We start from the raw sequence: 22,077 nt of genomic DNA on the forward strand, positions 1-22,077 counted from the left end.
CATGTTTCAATACTTAAATCTTTTCGTATTATGATGAGCATGTTTTGGTCACGTTAGGTTTTAAACGTCTATTTATATTATTGTCTGAAAATGATGTCTTTCACGTGAGTTAGACTACATGTTTTTCTTAGAAGTTGATTGGGTCTTAAATAACTATTTTTCTCCGCTGCTTTTTTTAAAAATGTTTATCATATGTTGTTTTATTTAATAGCAAAGTTATAATTTTAAGTTTCTTTAAAACAAAAAGAAAATTTTTTTTTTCCTTCAAGTTAATTAAGTTTTCAATAGAAATCTACCCTTTACATGTTGTATCACGACCGCCGCGTTTGTAGTAACCCTAGTATGGGCGGTCGTGACAATGGACCAGCATAATTGATGGTCTATGCAATTACAGATCAACTATATTTTGAATTGAGCGGTTTCCATTTTCCTTGCATCATTAGTATATCATCAACAATATTTTTTGGAAACAAGCTTTTTGTTCACGCCTTTTTTTTGTGTAGCAAATTCGGATCCTTCATTTTTGTGTACAAATTCAAATCTATAGAGAATAGAGATGGCTTTTGATCCACAAACTTCAGATTTTTGGTCGTTTCCAAGGGACAAATTTTTAACGTTTTGAAAATTAATAGCACCCTATCATTATCGTTTGTGAGAGAGATCCCTACAGACTACTCTCAACTCAATCAACTTTCCCTTTTCTAATATCATGTAAACTTATTTGTTGGAGTGGAAGTAATTCCACTACATACTATATAGTATAGCAAGATGAGTCATTTTTTCGTCATTACCATGAAACATTTTATGAAAAATGTTGAAATTGAGAATATTTTAAGAAATATGATGACATTTTATGGCATGCACTAAAAAAATTGAAAGACATAGAACACTATTAAGAAGTCTCATCAAATAGACATTTAATAATTAAATTTTTTTAGTTACTAGTAGTTTTTTAAACTATTTTTGTGTAGGTTATTTTAATTGTAATTAGGGCTTTTTAAGAAAGGCCCACGAAAACTGAAGTTACTTTATTCAAGCCCATTAGATAGGAAAGCTACTTAGCTGGAAAAAGAACTACTCCAGCTGTCTTAGCTGAAAAAAGAACTACTCCAACTGCACGTGAATAGAAGTCCTGTTTTTCCATTTTAGTCCTTCCGCGATTAGTAATTCCGGTTCATTTTTACCATAAATGGTAATAGGGTTCCCACATTCCACTAACTCATTCCACTCACATTTTATTTAAAACTAATTTATATAAGTGGGATCACTGTTCCACTAACTTTTTTCCACTCACTTTTCTTAACATTTCTTAAATCTTGTGCCACCCATAAATAAAACTCCTAATGACGGACGGAGGGGGTAGTAACCTATATCGAAGTTTGTGTGATGCATAGTGATTTAAGATGGTGGACTGATTCTAGTCCATGTTAATTATTTTCCACTTCCATAGGCTTAAATCTGACCATAAATAGACATTTTTTTTTGTAAAAATCACATGGTAAAAGTAATGAATATTTTTGTATCAATTTTTGAAGATTGTAGTATTACTATTATAAATCGAAAATAAATAAATGTGACTTTATTACATACAGTAATCCAATTTTAAATCATAAGAAACGGACAAAACCTCGGAAATAATTTTTGTTTTTTTACCACAGGTGTACCGAATCCTGTTCGACCGGGTTTGCAGATTAAGGCCGAAAGTTGGGAGGCGGTGTTTTTAATATACACTTGTTGAAGACTCGAGTTAAGGTAGATATCAACATCCCAACTAATAATACCATACTTATTCAACGCCCTTAAAATCAATCATAACCCTTTGATTATAAATCCAAACAAATCTTTTCCATCCCCTTATTCTATATCTTCTACCTTGGTTTGTGTCTGGTTTGGTGGATTGTTCATCAACTAATCTCTCTCTCTTCTTTTCAATTTTGTTTTAACTTATTACAAATTCATTTACATATAATGGTCCCATAGTTCTAGCGTATTTGTCGGTGGCTTTTAAACTTGTTTTTTCCCTCAAAAGAGAAAGAAAAGAGTGCAACTCAATTTTTTGTATATTGTGGAATGGTTGGTTTAATTCATTGCTGGGTGGCATAATTGGTATAGTTATTGTGATGTTTTGATAGTTTCATGTTTGGAATATTGCAATATAATAAGGCACGTATAAGACACTTGGTTTGGTTGTGACATTGTATTTTATGTCTCTCTCTATATTTAGCATTTTTAATCAGATGATGAAACTTCAATAAGGAAAAATTATTACGATTGTGAAATGTGATGGTGATGTTAATGTATTCGTAGGAAATTATGACACTGTGAAAACTTGTCCCGTTTTAAAAAGTTTACACTTATTAAAGGTGTTTAGGGACTTAGGAGGTCGTTGTCACATAATATTACCGCATCAAAAATATTAGATTTTCAACTTAATTAATTACATAGCTTTTATAGTCTGTGGAAGTCAAATGTTTGAAGTGGTCAATTTTCTCAAGTAGGAGAAAGACTAAACCAGATAAGTGAGATGCAAATGCAATGCATCATTTATGAAATACTCCTAACTCCCAAGTACTACTTCCCCAAACATATTTTGCCGTTAGTGTCAAAGTAAAGTCATATTAAAGCATCCAAATGGGAAACTCCAAAGGCAAAGGATAATCCAATCCCAAAGCAATGGATTGTCAAAAGTTAGAAGGAAGAAGAATTTCAAGAACACACAAAAAGGTCCAATTTAAAAAGGAAATTCACATATTTGCAATTTACAAATGCATTGAATTCCCTAAAAAGGGGTAGCAGAGTTGACAATTTTGCATCTCTTTAGATGCAAAGCCAAGGATCTATGAGAATGAACACCTCATACATATGTACAATAATGAACAACAACAAAAAGACCAAATTGTCCTAATCACAAACAAATCTCCCCCATTTTTTCTTTTTCTTTTTCTTTTTCTTTTTCTTTTTCTTTTTCTTTTTAAATTTGGTATTGAAATTCAAAACATTCAACCACCACTACCAACATACTATAGTTTGGTTCCCAGATATTTTAAACTTCGGCCATCTTGGATTACTGCAGATGGAACACTTGTGGGTTGCTAAGGTTGAGGGCATTTTATTTTCATAGCCACTCAAAAACCCTAATCCCACGTGGTCACTCCATATCCTCACGTTTCACAGCCTCAAAAAACTCTTGCCTTTTTCTCATCTGCACAAATTAATAAAACAATGGCAGATTAATTTATACTACTGTGGATCAGACATGGCTGCATCCTCATCAAAATATTCTTTAGAGCATCGGGCAGACGATAGGGTCCGCCCGATGCTTCGGGCGCGTCATCGTCGGTCCAATGTGGGTGAACGGACGATGCGTGATGCATCATCCACTCATTGTGGGCGCCGCGGACGATGCAACGCATTTTCATTTTTTTTTCCTCAAATTTTTGTCTATTTAAACCTCGTTTGTCATTCTATTTTTCATACGAACATCTCTCTCATCTCTCACATTCCATACGAATATTTCGATAATCTCTCACAAACAAAAATGAACCACGGCAACGACTGGAGTACCTCGGAGGGCGTTAGTCGGACCTTGTCGCGAGCCTTATTCGATACCGTCAATGACGCAATGACGGATTGCTTAGCCGAAATGCAGCGCGAGGAGGAGGAGGCGGAGCAGATCCCAAGGCCTATTCGACGTCGGACATTTGTCCGTCGCGAACACGCCGTAGCTCACGAATGTCTATTTGCAGACTATTTTGCCGAGCAACCACGGTGAAGCCCGACTGTTTTTCACCGTCGGTTTAGAATGCATCGTTATTTTTTTCTCAGCATTGTCCAGACGTTGGAGTCACGTGATGAATACTTCCAGTATCAGGAAGATGGCCTCGGTAGACCCGGACTTACGCCGTTGCAGAAGTGCACAGTCGCACTCCGGCAGTTGGCCTACGGCACCACGACGGACATGTTCGACGAGTACATTCACGACGGAGAGACAACTGGCCGCGAGTGCCTGAAGAGATTTTGTAAGGGAGTTGTGGTGGCTTACAGCGACACATATTTGCGAAAGCCGACTGCTGTGGATTGCCAGGGCCTGATGAAGATGCACGAGACGGTGCACGACTTTCCTGGGATGCTAGGGAGCATTGACTGTATGCACTGAGAGTGGAAGAATTGTCCGAGGGCGTGGAGAAGCCAATTTACTAGTGGATATAATGGCAGCCACCCGACGATTCGCTGACTATCGGCTCTGGATCTGGCATGCTTACTTCGGTGCAGCGGGGTCGAACAACGACATCAATGTCCTCAACTCATCCACCCTCTTCACCGAGCAATGCAATGGCAACGGCCCGGCCATCGAGTTCACTGCCAACATGCACCAATATCACATGAGGTATTACTTGACCGATGGCATATACCCAAGGTGACCTGTTTTTCTGAAGACGATCAGCTGTGCCCAATGGGTGAGAATTGAGTTTTATTTGTGCAAAAACAGGAGGCGGCGCGGAAGGATGTGGAGCGGGCATTTGGTGTCCTCCAATCACGATGGGCAATAGTGAAAGGGCCGGCGCGTCTCTGGTTCAAGGAAGTGATCGCCGATGTCATGTATGCGCGCATAATCTTGCACAACATGATAGTCGAACACGAAGGTGGAAGCATCACCGATTGGGCCGATGATGAAGGTGGATCTAGCTCCAGCACGGCGACCGCGCCCCACGCTCGAGGATTACCGACGGGCTTCAATGAAGTTCTGTCTAGACAGGCCTCAATGCGCAACCAACAAAGACCATGCTCAGCTCATAAACGACATGGTTAAAGAAGTTTGGGCCCGTAACCGCCGTCGTTGAGAATGCATATTTTTTTTAATTCGTATTATAATGTATTAAGTTTATATGAAATGAATGTTTTTTTCAATTTTTGTAGTTATTTAAATATTCAAATAAAGAAAATGCTTATGGCGGCTTATAGGGCGCCCCACTGCAGGTGGAAAGGTAAGAGGATAAAATGCTGACGTGGCGATGCATAGGGCGGGCTTTAAGGCGCCTCATTGCTAATGCTATTAGGGAAATGAGGATTTTTCAAGATTAGCATTTTGGAGCTGGGATTATACAATTATAAACATTACTAAGTTGGTGACAAGTGTTCAACCAAGAAGAAAATAAAATGTTGGGATAAACATCATAATCTCCATTCCATCAACTAAAGATTTATAATATCCTCTAGTGAAAAGGGTAAATCGGTAATTCAATAGAGGATATAGCACATGACAAAGTCGTACTCTGAAGTTCTTTTTTGTACTGTAGTCCACATGACTATATCACTGTAGACAGAGTTGGGACAGAGGCCATTGGATTCCCATCATCCTTCCTCAGTATCACACACTAATAATCCCACCAAAAAATATGGCCATCACTTTATACCATCTCTCAAATTTCAAAAAGATAAGATTTTGGATGTAAAATTAGACTAATTTCCTTGCACAAGACTCGGTAAACGAATACTAACAAGTACCAAAATTAGTTAGCAAATGAATCAATTAATCCCTAATTTAGCGACTTACCAGAGCGAAAGATCAGTCGTTGAGGATAACCGAATCCGCCATCTCCATCAACGGATTCAAGCAATCCGGCGAGAATTTCCTGGCGAACATGTAGGAATAAGTGGAATTGGATTCTCTGAGGCGATGGATGAGCTGCGGCGAGATTTCAGGGGGGTGGTAGGTGTGGGGATGGCCATTCACGGTACCGGTCCAATTAACCCTAGTTAGAGTGTAATGGCTGCAGCCAGTGGGATCCTGCATCGACAGCATTGTGGGGAAATAATGCTCTTCGGGATAGCACGACTGGACATTGATGCAGGGGAGCTTGAATTTCCGCCATAGCTTCCTGTCCTTGATCACCATCAGCGCGTGCTTCCGGGCGAGAACGAAGAATTGCGATCCAACTCGGAATTGGTCGAAATGCACCTCGGGAGGCATGCTGTTTCTGCCCCTGGCGTTGTAGCGATCCCACAGATGGGACTCTTTGTCGAGGATCTCGATGTAGCTGGGGAATTCGAGATCCGGGGAGAGGCGGGAGAGATCGAAGAGGAAGGAGTGGAGGTAGTTGAAGGACCGGAGGGGGATGCAGTGCTGCGAAATTAGGGCGAAATAGGTGTTGGCGGGATCGTCAATCATGGCGGTGGCGAGGAGGCGGCGGGCGGCGGAGATGAGGGTGGCGGAGGAGCGCTGAGTGCGCTTGGCGGGGATGAGGCGGTCGCGGAAGACGCCGTGGAGGGGAGGGAGGGGGGAGAAGGGGTCGGCGTGGATGTAAATGTTGTAGAGGGAGGAGGGGGGAGGGGAGAAGAATCGCTCCCAGAGGGGGGCGAAGTGGAGGGGGGAGTTGGTGAGGAAGAGGAATGCGATCTTGGGGGAGCGGAGGGGGGCGGAGAGGTGGGATTTGGCGGCGGGGAGATGGTGGGGGGAGCGGGTGGAGGATTCCATGGCGATGGCCTTGTGGAAAAGGGAGAAGTCGTGGAGCTCGTCGTCGGGAGGGATGGGGATTTGGCGGGGGGAGAGGAAGCGAGGGGCGAGGAAGAAGTAGAGGAGGGGGAGAGAGAGGAGGAGGGGGAGGGCGGAGGCCATGGCTGAGGCGGAGCCCATTGAGGGTTTTGGAGTGGTCAAGGTTGTTGCAAATTGCAAATACAAGTGAGGACTCGGTAACACTTGCACACACATATAAATGCTTTTTCTATTTTCCTAAATTGGGAATTTTCAATTTGGCGCTTAATTTACTGTAGTCAAAAGCTTGGTAAGACTAGACATTAATTTTATTTTCCATAATATCTAACGGGTAATAAAAAATTAACGGGTAATGTATTGTGAATAAACTTTATGTACAAGTGAATGATCTGTAAAATCAGAAAATACAATGATGATTGATGGGGCTCGAATACAAGAATCAAGTTTGAGCATTTAGGTTTGATTTTAATAATTTTGAGTTCGTCATTTTGAAAGAGAGCAAGGCAGATGAAATTAATTTTGTTATTCCATCGGTCCCAACTTTAGAGTAACTACTAAGCACGAGTTTTAAGAAATGTAAAGAAAAGTGACTGAAATAAGGTAGTGGAATATGAGTCCCAATTTAGAATTCTAATAAGTTGGTGGAATGTGAAGTCTAATTAGCCTTTACGATAAAAGTGAAATAGGACTCTTAAGTTGGAACGGGCGGAAATGACAAAACAAGACTTTAAGTTAGGACGAGAGAGTACGAATTATAGTAGCTGGATTGCGTAATCAGTAGATTTATTCCATTCTACTTGAAGGAAAACGTGAAATCAGTTACCAAAGTGGCATAGTACAAGAAACAAGTTGTTCATTTTGTCATTAGAATTTTCGATTCTTTATTTTTGTTATATCTACACCAGCTTTGATTATTTATTATATTTATATCTCATTTTAGGTTTTTGACAGCATGTTTATTCTTTACACATCAATTTCGTTTGTAAATAAGAAAGGTTTGTTTTATTTGAGCCTTGGAACAAATATAACTGTTGAACAATAAAAAATAAGCTTATTTTACCGAAGGTATTTATTTGTCATTATTAATAAAATACTCAAATGACAAGAGTCTCTCTTTTAACAACTGGATGGCCTAAAACTCAAACCTTCACAACCTCGACAGAAGCAGCTGATTGCCGTGTATCGGGAGCGAAGAAGAGGAGGGAGCTTTCCCACCGGTGGTGATCAACGTCAAAGGTTCGCCAGAGAAAGAGTGGCAGACGACAATTGAGAGTGTGAAGTATGAAGAAGTTAATTTAATTCAAAATCAACAAAATCAGGGGTTTTGGAACAAAACTGGTGCCTCAGTTCGAGATTCTGAACCAATTGGACCCTTTACGGCATCCGCATCGGTGATCTCCGGGACGGACGGCGGCACGGTAATGCGCTGTCCGCCGCTGCGCTCTTGCCGCTACTCGATGCATCGAGCACGTCCGTGGCGCGACGGGATTGGCCAACGGCATAGCCGTTGGCATTTTCAATTTTTTTTCTTTTTTTTTAAATTCTAATTTAATTTAAAAAATCGTTTAAAAATATTTTCCCACTTCCCAATAAATTCTATACGTTTTCTCCCCACTTTTAATTTATTTTTCAATTTTTTCCCCCAAAATTCACATTTTCATCTATAAATACCCTCATTTCCACACAAAAAAATTCCCACCACACTACACAATTCTCATCTAAATTCTCTCATCAATTCTTAATCTTTCACTCTTACAAAAAAGAGGGAACATCTTTTTTGGTTCACAAACTTTGTCATATCAATTTAGGTCCGTGAACTTTGAAAATATCATTTTAGGTCCGTCAACTATGAGTTAATATCATTCTAAGTACATTTTTTTATTATTTCCAAGTTTTTCTAGACGAAAATACTCTCAATACCTTGAAGGGTATATATTTTTAATAAACTTATCATATACTCATATTTTTTATGAATATCTTTACTATATAATTTTTTATGAATTTCTAAATATAATTTAACCTTCAATATTATCACTTCATTTTGTGACATGCAAGAAATGTTCCTTATACAACTTTTTATAATTAAAGAATTTCAAAATATTTTTAAGATATGTATACTCGTAAAACTAATGTCACGGTCAATAGATGATACTTGAATATTAATATATTATTTAAAAATAATATCAATATATCAGTATTCAAGTAAGGTCTATTGACTGAGACATTAATTTTACGAGTACACATATCTTAAAAATATTTTGAAATTCTTTAATTATAAAAAGTTGAATAAGAAACATTTCTTGCATGTCACAGAATTAAGTGATAATATTGAAGGTCAAATTATATTTAGAAAATTCGTTAAAAATATGAGTATGTGATAAATTAATTAAAAATATATATCATTCAAGGTATTGAGGGTATTTTCGTTTATAAAAACTTTGAAATAGTAAAAAAGTACTTCGAATGATTTAACTCATAGTTGACGGACTTCAAATGATATTTTCAAAGTTCACGAACCTAAAATGATACTTTGACAAAGTTCGTGGACCAAAAAAGATGTTCTCTCTACAAAAAAATGTTCGGCTCCGGCGATCACCCCTTCGACTTGTGCGGTTGGAACCACGAATGGTTCGGCTCACAACCATTCCCTAGTCCGGAAACGCAATTCTCGGCCCCTCCTCAAATCCAAGGTTCTCAAATTCCGGGTGGCTATCCGCCTTACCCGGTGGACGACCAAGATGCCCCCGATGGGCGATACGGGTGGGCACCCGAACCCGGATCGGGAGGTAGCAGCGACACTCAAACTCCTCCTACTCCTACTTCTACTCCTCGTGGTGTTCGTGTTTAGGGTCGTGGTGGTGACAGTCATCACGTCCGCAACCCGTACATTCGGCGGAGATGGATCAGTTATTCAAAGCCTATTTGATTATCTCCAAAGATCTGGAGATTGGCACGAACTAAAGCGGGGATAGGTTTTGGTGGAACGTCTCTCGTCGGTACAATGAAAACCGACCCGATGGAACCATCGAGCGCAATGAGAGTATGGTGTGCAATGTCATCTTCAGAGCCAACGAAGAAATCCAAAAGTTTTAGGGGTATTACCTTCAGGAAGAGCGGTCGGCGGGGAGCGGCAGGAGGGAGCTCGACATCATCAGTGCCACCATGGCGACCTACCAATTCCAACATTACAAACCATTCAAGTACCTCAGCGCTTGGCAGGAGGTGCGTGTGCATCCGAAATATAAGGGAGACGTATCATCCTCCTCCAGCTCCTCCAATAAACGGTTGAGGTCGGTATCCCTATCCGATGCCGGCAAGGATGAGATGGCTAGCCAGCTTGTCGGAGCTAACTTGGGTAGCCCCGACGCCGGCCCGAGCAGTTCCCAACGCCGGCCGCAAGGAAGGAAACATGCAACAGCCAACCGCCATCGCGCCGCTCCCGCTCCCTTTGAGCCACCTCAACCCTCCACCAACTCGCTGTGGACCCTCTTGGCTCAACTCAATATGGCCGAGATGTCTCACATGTCTCCCGAGCAACTTGAAGCGCATCGGGCAATGATACGAGGTCTCCGACAAACATTGGGGATATGGCCGGAGAACTAGTCTTCCACGAGAGTATTTTTTAGCCTTTAATTATGTTTTAATTTGTAGGATTTTAATAATGTATTTTTTATTTTTTAGGATTTTAATTATGTAATTTTTATTTTTAAAGATTTTAAGTTTGTAATTTTTACTTTTTAGGATTTAATTATATAATTTTTATATTTTTTAAATTTGTAATAGTAGGTCGAGTATTTTTAATGTATTTTTATATTGTAGAAATATTTTTAGTAATTGAAATATTTAAATTAAATAATGGAATGGTAGGACCCTTGAGCATGTCCTTGCAAAAGAGCATGAATGTGGATGTTGTGCTCTTGGGGAAGAGCATTGAGTAAAAAAATTAATAAAAATGGGTCCGGGCCCACATCCATGCTCTTGCCAAAGAGCATGGATGGGGATGCTCTTACCGTCCAGTTCCGGTTCCACCTCTCGGATAGAAGGAATTAGCGGTTCCAAAACCGATCTCCAGGCAGTTGACAGAAATTAATTCCACGAAATATGAAAGGCATAAAAGAGCTTTGTGCACATGTGAAAACTCCACACGCAAGACAAAATCGAGGGATAAAATAGTGGAAATGATATACAACTTACAACATATATATGAATCTCAAGGCAAGGCAGCAATCATTCTACCGATAAAAACAAGCAACCAAACATACAGCTACCACAAACCCAACAGCTCTAAACAATGCTAATTAACCAATAAATACAATCATTTTTCACTAAACAGTCGCACTCCAATTCTTATTTTCGCAACATCCCCCTCACTCATCACAAGCAGTGTGCTCTTTACATACAATCTACAGCAGCTGCTGCTCGAGGAACTTGTGCCATTCCTAATGATAACTTTGTCGCCTAAGTTTAGATGACTTGGCATCAAGCCCATTCGACTTGACTTTGCCCTTACCAGTGTTCGTGGCACTAGGGGACCTTCTAACACTAGTTTTATTGAGTGGTTTTACAGGTTGAGATGCATGACCCAGTCCTGTTGACATTAGATTGCAAATAAAGAAACAGTTCCAAAACCTAATGGGGAGAGAGAGAGAGAGAGAGGGACTGACCACTGGCTGGCAGAGACAATCGCTTCTTCCCTTGTCCATCTGTGAGAGTGGACCTCTCTTTAGGATTACTCTGTGATCTTGAAACAACATTAAACGATGAGGTGGCTTCCTCAACCAAGTCTTCAACAACTGCATTAGGCATGGGGGTTTCTTGCACATTGACTGACTTGTTGGGTGAAGAACTGCAGCCTTCGGAATTGGAAGCAGCCCTCTTCTCATTGAAGACATTGGTGTTATTACTAGAACGTGAAGGAACCTTCCCATATGCAATATTCAATGTGGGTCTCTTTCCTGCAGAATTGAATTGAGTTGCAGACACATTATTCAAATCAGCTGGTCCATCCTCACAGATCTTGACACCATCTTTGGGATTAATATCTAGAAACCGGTTTTCCCATGGGCGCACGGCCATCCATCTCTCTAACCAGTTCCAGCCCCAGTTGCTTTTATCAGGTTCAAATCCAGAAGGTGTAAATTGCTGTCTTGACCCAGCTTGCCACTGCATGACAGTAATTCTAATTAACGCATGCCAAACTAGCTTTAGCTATAAACTAAAAACAAATTCATGTCCAGAAATGCTTGCTTCATTATATTCTCAAGAAATCATTATGACAAACTAGGAAAAGTGTACATCATTGTTTTATCATATCCTTCAGATATAAAATCTACTAGTACTGAGTTTAGCTACCATATTTGACAAAAAGAATATTTTTATCTTAAAACAAGAAAATAAAATCACATCTTCAGTTTAACTCAGACCCTGCTTTACAAAAGAAAATCGGGATCTTCTTCTGGACAACAGGACCAAAAAGGCATACTAAACCACATATGCTTGTACTAAATCATAGTAGGTTGCATCCCTTAATCCTCCTTTCTTTATTCATTTAATTAATTTTTAAAATCCCCAACATCTTTACAGAAAAGTAAAAACAACAGTATTTAGAAAAGAAAGAACAAGAAGAATTGGTATGACATGCTGAAGTTATTCTCTTCTTTGTTAGTATCATGTCCAATTATGTCCACATTATGTAATGCATGCATTATGTTTTTTCAGTAAATGGTCAAATTACATACAACTGAGAACAATAGAACGTTACCTGGTTAGCTAAAGCATAGGCCATAGCTCTTTCACGTTTAGCAGCTGCTTCCTTCCTTTTCAACAACTTGGCTTGAATTTCTTCAACAGATCCAACACTATCACACCACCCTTCCTAGTTTATGGTCAAAAGATGAAGAGAAATCTTAAGCGGTTCTTGAAAAAGAAATGCAGTAGTGAGTTAGCTAACAAAAATAATTATTTTTATATGGAGCTAGTTTACTTCAATTTCTTTAACATGAGCCTCGTGTTCAAGTTGTTGCTGAAGTTTCTGCTGTACTGTCTGAGTCTCTAACGCGATTCGAACACGCCTAGCTCGGACACGAGCTTGAACTCTAACTAAAGCTTGCATGCATCGGAGTGTTATGGCAGCTTGCTTTCTTACAGCATGACCTCTGACAAGAGCTTGAAGTCTCACTAATCCTTTTAAAGCACGCAAAGCTCGTCTTGCCTGATAGACAAAAACAATAGTTTGCCAAATGAATATTAGGATATATAACTGCTAGAGAGAAAACAAAGACTGGACATGCATCTCTGCCCAATTACCAGAAATCCTCGAAAGGCTGTCTGGATACGTATTGCTGCCCATTCTTCTCTCATATTGTGTTGAATTTGAGGCACATTTTGAACCTGAAGTGAAGTAGAAGGGGAGCTAGCTGGTTCTGAGACTGATTGGAAATTTGCAGCTTTGGATTCATAATTTGCTGTTACCCCATTTTGATTGAACTCATTTTCAAGTACACGGTTATCAATCTCAACAGAGTGCTTTCTTCGGTGGCGACTCTTGCCAGTGCTCCCAGATTTCTGTATGTTTGAAAATTTTATACCATTAGAAACGAGATCCACACATAACTATTATAAACAGCCAAAAGAAATTAAGAGGTCCATGCATAAAGATACAACCTTAACACCCATTCATTCAAGAGCAGAAAACTGGAATGGCACTTACGGATCAAATATATTAAAGAACTTATGTATTTATGTGCATACCTATGCATATATACATACAAACAGAAATATGTTTACGGAGATTAGTTGAACAAAATGGATGCTGCTTCTGCGGAAAGGTAGGAATACATGCTGGGTAGACGAAGAAATCCATGATTGGTTTATAAAGCAGGTGGCTTTTAAAATGGCTAGAAAAGGTAGAAAGAGAAAATGATGGGGAGAAGAGAAAGTCAATGGTTCAGAATGAAGTAGTTCCTCTTATACACTTCCTCTTTTATCTGATCTAGAAAGTCAATGTATGATTCTTTTTTTCCAACACGAACAGACCCAAGAAGTTTCTGAAGTACAAATGTAGACTATGCAAAAACCGTATTAAGGAGTAGTATTAACAATATAGCACAATGAAGTTAACATCATTTATTAAATACTACTACTAGTATATAGTGTCAACTAAAGTGTCTCCACTCATTGGCAGTGAGATTGTCCTTGTGCAGCTTCGCCCTAAGACCTCTCTAATTAGCTAAAAATATAAAAATCCAGAAAACATACAAAGAGAATTCAGAAAATTCAAAGAGTATCAGGATCATCACTACATTTTCATCCGTCTCAAAAGAGTGTGATTTGTCGGTTTTCTTTGAACCAAGCAATGCTTTGAGCCACTTCTTTGATGCTCCCATTTATGTCAGTCCTGGTACAAGGAAGTTAAAAAAAGATCATAATTTGGCACATTCATGAAACCCACTTCCCCGTCTTCTCATTAGATGAAACAATGTAAGGAATGTAACAAACTTAGCTACACCGCCAAAAAATGGAGTAGTCCTATATATGCGCACCTCTAATAACTTTGACTGCGGCATCGCCTTAACCATAGAAATAAGCCCGAGAATTTACAGATTTCATCAAATTCTCTTAACGAATCAAACCAGTCTAGAAGGATCTTAAATGACCAAAACACCAGACCAAACAGATAGAAAACTTATTTTCGGTAACTCGGCTTATAATTCGAAAAACAAAACCAAAAAGTTTCCATATTTCAAACCTGAAAACAAGTATAAACACGATAAATCCAATGTCTTCTTTCCTTTTTTGGCCTCAAATTAAGAAAAAAAAAACAATATCATATCATATCCGTCAAAAGAGCCAAAACAACAGTACTCCATAACTAATTCACTTATATCTTTCAGTACAATCCTTACAGCACCGAAAAAAGCAGCTCCCCAATCAAAACTAAACACGAAAGGTGCTACATTTCCAAGTACGAGTACTCGGAGAGTGAATCGAAGTGAATTACTCCGAGCACGACGAAATTGAGAAGGGGAAGAGAATTTACCTTTGTAACGAAGCTTGGAATCGGAGAGGAGTTGGAATTTGTGAGAAATTAGAGAGAAAACATGATGAAGTGAAGGGTGAATTGACAGATCTGAAATCCAAATTTGGAAGTGATAGACAGTTTCATCGGTGCTGAGTCTAACTCACCCGAGTTTACTGTTTACTATCCCTTAAGAACTGAGGGCTTCTCTTCTGCCCTTTTTCGTCATTTCAGCTCAATATTACTATTATTATTATTTTAGTAGTATTATTTTATTTGGAAAAAGAAGACATTTTGGTATGATTGATTGGCATTGGGCTTTTGGCACGTAGGGAAACATTAAATCACTTTTTCGCCTTAATTTTTGGGATTACTGTGCTTGATTGATGGCTAAGCCTAATATATTTTCACCTATTTTATTATTGCCATTTTCTCTTAGAGCACCACAATAGGAATAGCCCAGCAATAACCCAGTCATAGCATAGCCACAAACTCCTCCTGCCACATCATAAATAGCTCAGCCATAGCCCAGCCACATCATAAATAGCCCAGCCACATCAATAGCCACATCACTAATAACACAATATACGGAATTTAATTTACGAGACATATACGAGAAACATTAATAATACTATTTTAATTTTTTAAAAAAGTACAATAAATTAAAAAAAGTACAAAAATTTTAAAAAAGTACATTAATAAAAAAAATTACATTCAAAATCGAAAAAGTACATTACTTAAAAAAAATCACTCGCCGGCTCCCTCGCCTCTGTATATATAGTGTTTCGAAAATTAAAAATAAAAATAAAAAATCCGCTGGGCTATGCGCTGGGCGATCCGGGCGCTGCAATGGAGCCGAGCGGATCGCCCAGCGCATAGCCCAACGGTTTTTGACCGCCGAGCGCTAGGCGAAATTGATATCCGGAAAACCGCTCAACGGTTTTCGGATCCTCCAATGGTTCGCCTAGCGCCGGCGCTCGGCTAGGCGGTGCGCTAGGCGCCATTGTGGATGTTCTTAGGGTGTGTTCGTTTTGTCAATTACCATTTTTCCAGATAGAGTTTTGATGCTTGAAATAAAATTTGTATCTAAGTTTGTTTTTTTTAATAGTTGTTTGTCTTGTCCGATTTTATTTCTTCGGTTTGTGTATTAGTTGTTCGGTTTGTTTGTAATGACTATGTGTTGGCTACACAGTTTCTTTATTACCCTTTTTAATTTAACTATTTCCAAGTATGCCCTTCAGAAACCCTAATACATATTGGATCTTTTTTGTGAAAATTTCTTTATTCCCGCACGCCGCTGTCTCTCATATTTTCTCCAAGCTCAGCTACTCCAACGTGGTGAGTGCTACTCTTCTCCGAGTACAAAGGAATGGGTTTCCCATTGCATTGCTATGCATTTTATGCTTATGGCTTCATTTTTGCAGTAGTCTGAGGGATCGATTTTTATTCGGGTTTCACAACGAACATACAATACATTTTCAATACGGCCTCCATTACCTCGTGCACGTTCCGTGAAACAGTATCCCCTGACCTCAAAAAATCAAAACGGACAATTCGGTTCTTCTTATGATGCGCTAATACACCTAGAAATATAGCAACCTGTTCTTTAACGCAAACGAACCGTCTTTCACGCAAAACACGCAACTCTCGAAACAATCGACAAAGCCGCCCGAATGCATTGCAGTCCATCCCGAAATTTACGAGGCAATCTGTATCTGAAACTCCAACAAGTCGGTTTAGGTGGTCAATTTGTCTCGGAATCCTATTTAGAATGCTATATGGGAGCACTGTTTGTAGCTTTCTTCTTTTCGATTGGCGAAGACGATTTAGGATGAGATGTAGTACAGCCATGCGTGAAACAAGAAATTTTTGCATTATGTCTTCCAGTGTATGCATCACATATTTGTCAAGTTTCTTAGCACGATTCTTGCCAACAGAATTGTTCCCTACAATATTCATATCTTCCGGGAACGATTACAGTAACTGCAAGGGAGAATATAATTTTTCTTAGGTGAACAAAATGATGGTATCATATTTTGTATAGAAATAATACGACAAAACTAAGTTATGCTAAAACAAATGCAGTGCAGTCAGTAGAACAATCCAACTGCTGTTCATATTGCACACTCAAACCAAACTCTCCATCCAAATTTTTGGCTTGATTTTGTCTTTAAAAAAAGTTATTTTGCCTTGCACACTCAACCCAGACCCAAATCCAATTTTTATTACTTCAATCGATTATTTTGGGTTAGACAATTTTGTAAACAAATCAGAAATTTATGACTTCAATAGATTGATTTGGGTAAGAAAAAGAACAAAACAAATATGAAATTTAGGACTTCAATCGATCGATTTGGGTAAGAGAAAGAACAAAACAAATCAAATATGTTGTGAATTAACAGTTCGTTGCATTATCGCGGTATAAAAAACACATATTTGAGCGAATCACATAATCTAATAGATGACACACCTTTCACACCGGATCGACAACGATCGACCTGCTGGGGCTGCTGACAAGTGTTAGAGTTTGTATACTAGAAATCACCTTTCGAGTGATTGAATACTGTAAAACTCTATAAGTTATTTTCCAATAAATAAAACAGATTATTTTTGTCATAATGTTGTTATGTTTTACATTTAATGGTTGTTTATTGCATATTTAAATGTATAAGAACGTAACAAAGTCTAAGTCTTTGTTCTAGTAGACCGGTTGTGGACGTCGTCCAATTTAAGGTAACACAGTCAGTTCTGAACAAAGAAAAAGCAAAATTTCACAACCCATATAGGCCTAGACTATCTATCGTGAAAGGTTGCAATGTCAGCCCGATTATTTCTAAGCCTTATTGAAATAAGATGACGTTGGTGTGGTATAGCACTGAATGGATCTAACAGCAAGACATGTCTTTATGCTATCTACTGAAAGACGAGGTCTTGATAATTAATTTCTTAATCAATGTACGTTAGCATTGAGTATACGATATTGAGTATCTACTACTTTGACTTACCAAAGGTGCGGGTTTTTCGTCACCCAACGATCCAGGTATATTGGGTAGTGGTGATCGTTATCTAGCGGTGCTAGGATTGCTATTACGTTGAATCGTACACGAGGAGAGTCTCGTTTGATAACATCCACGAGAGGAGCTCGAAACAAGGTTTTATTATTCCGAACCTAGCTAGTTGGAGTTTAATTACTCTATGAATAATAAATAAGAGTTTCTTGCTGAGTCCACTCTTGGAGATTAAAATATGTTAATTAATTAAGTCCATAGCAGACATTAATTAATTAATGGATGTTTCCATCTTAAGCACGGGAAATAAATTACTTACTTAAAAAGGAAACTCGGAATACTCGTAATTTCAGACTTGGAGAGGCAGTGCAATATTACTTCTGTAGTGGCTGCTTGTAATATTCCAATATAATCTTATATTAAATTGTGGGTTCAATTTAATTAGTAAAAAGCTAATTGGGTGAGGCCTGATCCAAATTCTTCCTTAGATCCCTGACTGGGCCCAATATGTGATTTAATATAAACATGAGAATAAAGGAGACAGAAAGGCAGATGAATAATAATTATTACTCATAATTTTTGTCCCCCTCAGAGAGAGAGAGAGTTCGAAAATTGCTTTCTCTGTGAGCAGAGTTCTGTCTTCGTTATTCAAGTCCTAGTACGCTGGTGAGATTTGTCCACACAAATATCAGTGTAAAGTCCGGGACATCAGTCAGAAGATCCGAGGTCGAGCACTGAAGATCTTTACGTGGAGACGGAGCAAGCCATCATCGATTCTTGATTGAATCAACGAGGTAAATTGGCTAATTCCGTAGTAAGCATGTTTTAGGGATTTAATATGCTAAAGCATGTTTTAATTCAAGATATGAGCACTTTACATGTGATAATTACGCGAATAGAATTTGTCTAAATAATCTGCTAAATAGATCAAATTTTGTGATCGGATTTTACGCACGCTTCCGCTGCCAACCCCTTCAATAAGTAGGACCTTCGTACTCGCCGTCGGATTTTGAGTGCGATTGTAGTTTGTAGCTACCTCAGGCGACGAATTCAGTGTTTTCGTCTTCGAGCTCTTGCGCCTTGCAATGTTCCCCAAATTTGGAGAAGGGCATATTGATTGTACGAATGAGGGGTAGAGAAGTAATTGGATTATGATTTCAGAATGTTGTTAAAACTCAGAAATTGTATCGCAACTTTTTTTTGAGATTAATAAACATTCCATTACAGCTGTATTCATCGGGCCGCCCTATATTAGGCGGGCCTTGCAAAAAAGGTAATTGACAGACCGAACAACCGTGATAAGTAGTTACCATTTCTTAAATGGCTATTACTTAGGCCACTCGCAATGCGTCACGCGGGTGGCCCGTATTCCGTCACGAAGGAACGCGGCGCTCCGTCTCGTCCCCAGCCCGTTCTGCGTTCCGTAACGCCGTGACGGTTGGCTAGACGTCTCACCACGCGCCGAGGCGACGTGGCTCGCCCCGGTGCCATGCGTGACACCCACTCGCTGGCCCGCGAGTGGGCATCGTCACGCTGACGTAATAATTTATTTTTTTAAAAAAAAATTTGAATTAAATAAAAAATTAAAAACTAAAAATTAAAAATTAAAAACGGTAATATTATCGTTTATAGCCGTTTTCTATTTTTTTACTCTATAAATACTTATAATTCATCCTCATTTTACACACAACTACACATCTATTCTTCCCAAATCATCTCAATTTCCTCTCCAATTTTCATCTAACATCTCATCACAAAATGTCCGGCGACGGCGGCTCCGGCGGGTGGGATCTCAACGCATTCGGCGACTGGGGGAGCATGTACAACACATTGGGTGGTTCCGGTTCGTCGACGCCGGGCACCCAGGGTTCGTCGACGTTGGGGGTACCAACCACCCAATTTTGACGTGGATGCATACGCCCGTCCCTCCGCCCCGTGGTATTCGCAGGGATATCCCAGATTCGGGAGGATTATTCCGTTGAACCCACTCTGGAAGAAGGCCGAGGCGGGGGAAGCTCCAGGGCGGAGGCAGACGAAGAGGATAAGGAGGAGGATCTAGGCCGGCATCCGTACGGCCCCAAAGAAACGCTGGCGGTGTACAACGCCTGGATCAGCGTCTCGTACGATCCCATCATCGGGAATCAACAACCCCGGAAGTGCTTTTGGGAAAAGGTCACCGAGGCTACCACTAGATTAAGCCGAAGGGGTCCCGGCGCCGCACATATAAGATGCTCCGCGCTCACTTTGACCGAGTCGACAGAGAGGTCAAACAATTTTGCGCCATCCACAAGAATGAAGCGGCTCATTACCAAAGCGGAGCCACTGGAGCCGACATTCTGAGGTCGGCTTTGCGGGTCTACTTCGACGATACCGACAAACAATTCAAATATGTCGATGTTTGGGAGGTCGTCAAGGACGAGGAAAGGTGGGCCGGCGGTGTGCGGTCCAGCACGGGCTAGACCTCGAAGCGCACGAAGCACACAACGAGTGGCCAATACTCGTCTGGTGAGGGCGGTTCGGGCAGCGGGCCACAAGAGTTTGCCTCGCAGGAGGTTGAGAGCCCGACAGACGATGCCAGGGGGTCCTCCCGTGGGCGCCGTCGGCCGCAAGGGAGAAATGCGGCGAAGGCGGCTAAAGGGAGGAGGGGCTGAGCCGAATCAAGCCAGACGGGCTCGGGCTCGGGGGGACCCCCCAACTCCTTTATGGCCATGTACATGACCGCCACAATGGCGGACACTTCCCGCATGACGCCCGCCCAATACCAAGCCTGGCTTAACAGAATTACGTTTATGGCAACACAACTTGACATTCCGCCTCCTCACGGCTTCAGTGCACCTCCACCGCCTTCGGGGGATGATTCGTCGGCGGAGTAGTTTTTTTTATTTTCTATAAAATTGTATTTTAAATTATGTCATTTTTATTTTTTAGGATTTTAATTATGTCTTTTTTTATTTTTTTTGAATTTTAAGTTCTATTTTTATTTTATGTTGTAATTTTATTTTATTTTTAATGAAGTGTTTTTTTTAATTGAATTTGGTTGGAAATAAAAATAAAAAATAAAATTGAATGAATAGCAATGTTTTAAAAACCGGACCTGCAAGCGAACCGGCGACGTTACTGATTCACGGTTCAACCGGTCCAACCGGTCGGACCACCGGTCTAACCGTTTTACTGTTGCAAATATATATAAAAATATATTAAATTTAGTAAATGATTTACAATTAATAATATATCACAAAACATTAAACCTTATAGATAATTAGTGATGTATAAATATAAATAATATTAAAATTTAGTAAATATATTCAGATATATATATATATATATATATTTAATATTAGTTAGTCTAGATAAAAAAAATTAATATTTCATGTATTAAAATAGATAATGTTTATATTAAATTAAGAAAATTTATTTCGTAAAATAATATATAATTAAATACGGATTAAGTACTTATTAATTAGTTTAGATAAGATTATTCATTAATGTCAATAGCTAGGGTATATAAATTAAGTATGTAATATAAAAATTTTATTTATAGTAAATAATGAATCTTATATGGTACTAATAATAATATAGGTGGTAAGTAGAGCATCATTAAAATATAAAGGATGATAATTATGTATATTATAATTAACAATTATATTAAAGAATAATAAAATTAAAATGAATTATTAGTTTTTGTAGATAAAATTAATGGTTAATGTATAAAAATATTTAATGTTCAAATTGTTCAATGAGCCCATGTGGTGGAGTGGTAGAGGTCTTCTTAACTAGAAGAGAGGCCATGAGTTCAACCTCTATCAACAACAAATTTTAAAAAATCTTGAAAAAAAAATAGAAAACCGGTTTTCGGTTCACAGTCCAACCGGTCTGACCGGCCGGTTCCACCGGTTCACGGCGGTTCAATGCAGTGGTGGTTTAAAGGGGTGAACCAGACCGGACTAACTACCGGTTCGCGATCCGACCGGTCGAACCTGCCGGTCCGGTCCGGTTTTTAAAACATTGATGAACAGTAATTTAAGAGACGGTTAATGGACGGAGGGTTGCAGGTTCCGTCCCTTAGTTAAGGGATGGAGTAAAAAAGTACAGTTGAGCCCGCGAATAGTAATTTAAGGGACGGTTTAGTGACGGCGTTGTGGATGGCCTTACAGACCAAACGGACCCTTAAAGTCAGTGTTACTTCTACTTAATTTTCTACTCCATAAATGTTTATGAATTTGTTATATTTGAAATCTGATCATGTTTCACGGAATTCATCATAAAAAAATTGGCGTGTTGCAATAATTAAATTTTTAGTTGATGTTATAATTAAAGTAAATGAAAGGCGTTATGTTGTAATTGCAAAATTATGAAAGAGAGGAGGAAGAAAATGGTGAAAGTGATGATGGGTAGCAAGATGGGGTGAATTATTAAATGGAAACAAGTACTCCAGATGATTATTTTGTATTTTAATGATGTGATGATGATTTGAAAATGAAATGACATAAGAGGGCAAGGAGGCCATGCTGGATTTTTAAGTCCCGACTATTGCAATTGTACGTTGGCGACAGCGTGCA

The 22,077-nt window shown here is 39.3% G+C and overlaps 2 protein-coding genes across 3 annotated transcripts; both read right to left on the bottom strand.

The window, feature by feature from the left end:
* Positions 1 to 2,749: 2,749 nt before the first annotated feature.
* LOC121741251 (glycosyltransferase BC10-like) lies at positions 2,750 to 6,676 on the bottom strand. 2 transcript variants are annotated; one of them, XM_042133971.1, is made up of 2 exons: positions 5,555 to 6,676; positions 2,750 to 3,202 (listed from the first exon to the last, which is right to left on the bottom strand). In XM_042133971.1, exon 1 carries the CDS (start codon positions 6,632 to 6,634, stop codon positions 5,567 to 5,569), a length of 1,068 nt encoding a protein of 355 aa, XP_041989905.1. In that variant the 5' UTR covers positions 6,635 to 6,676; the 3' UTR covers positions 2,750 to 3,202; positions 5,555 to 5,566. The 2 variants fall into 2 exon arrangements, with proteins under 2 accessions (XP_041989905.1, XP_041989898.1); XM_042133964.1 differs by lacking the exon at positions 2,750 to 3,202 and adding an exon at positions 5,054 to 5,375 and having other exon boundaries at positions 5,555 to 6,674.
* Positions 6,677 to 10,650: 3,974 nt separating this feature from the next.
* LOC121795404 (protein IQ-DOMAIN 5-like) lies at positions 10,651 to 14,684 on the bottom strand. The gene is made up of 7 exons (XM_042193933.1): positions 14,532 to 14,684; positions 13,795 to 13,889; positions 12,800 to 13,057; positions 12,477 to 12,704; positions 12,255 to 12,368; positions 11,158 to 11,656; positions 10,651 to 11,081 (listed from the first exon to the last, which is right to left on the bottom strand). Exons 2-7 carry the CDS (start codon positions 13,876 to 13,878, stop codon positions 10,933 to 10,935), a joined length of 1,332 nt encoding a protein of 443 aa, XP_042049867.1. The 5' UTR covers positions 13,879 to 13,889; positions 14,532 to 14,684; the 3' UTR covers positions 10,651 to 10,932.
* Positions 14,685 to 22,077: the final 7,393 nt, after the last annotated feature.

Source organism: Salvia splendens, chromosome 1 (assembly GCF_004379255.2).
Source record: "Salvia splendens isolate huo1 chromosome 1, SspV2, whole genome shotgun sequence".
Taxonomy (NCBI): Eukaryota; Viridiplantae; Streptophyta; class Magnoliopsida; order Lamiales; family Lamiaceae; genus Salvia; species Salvia splendens.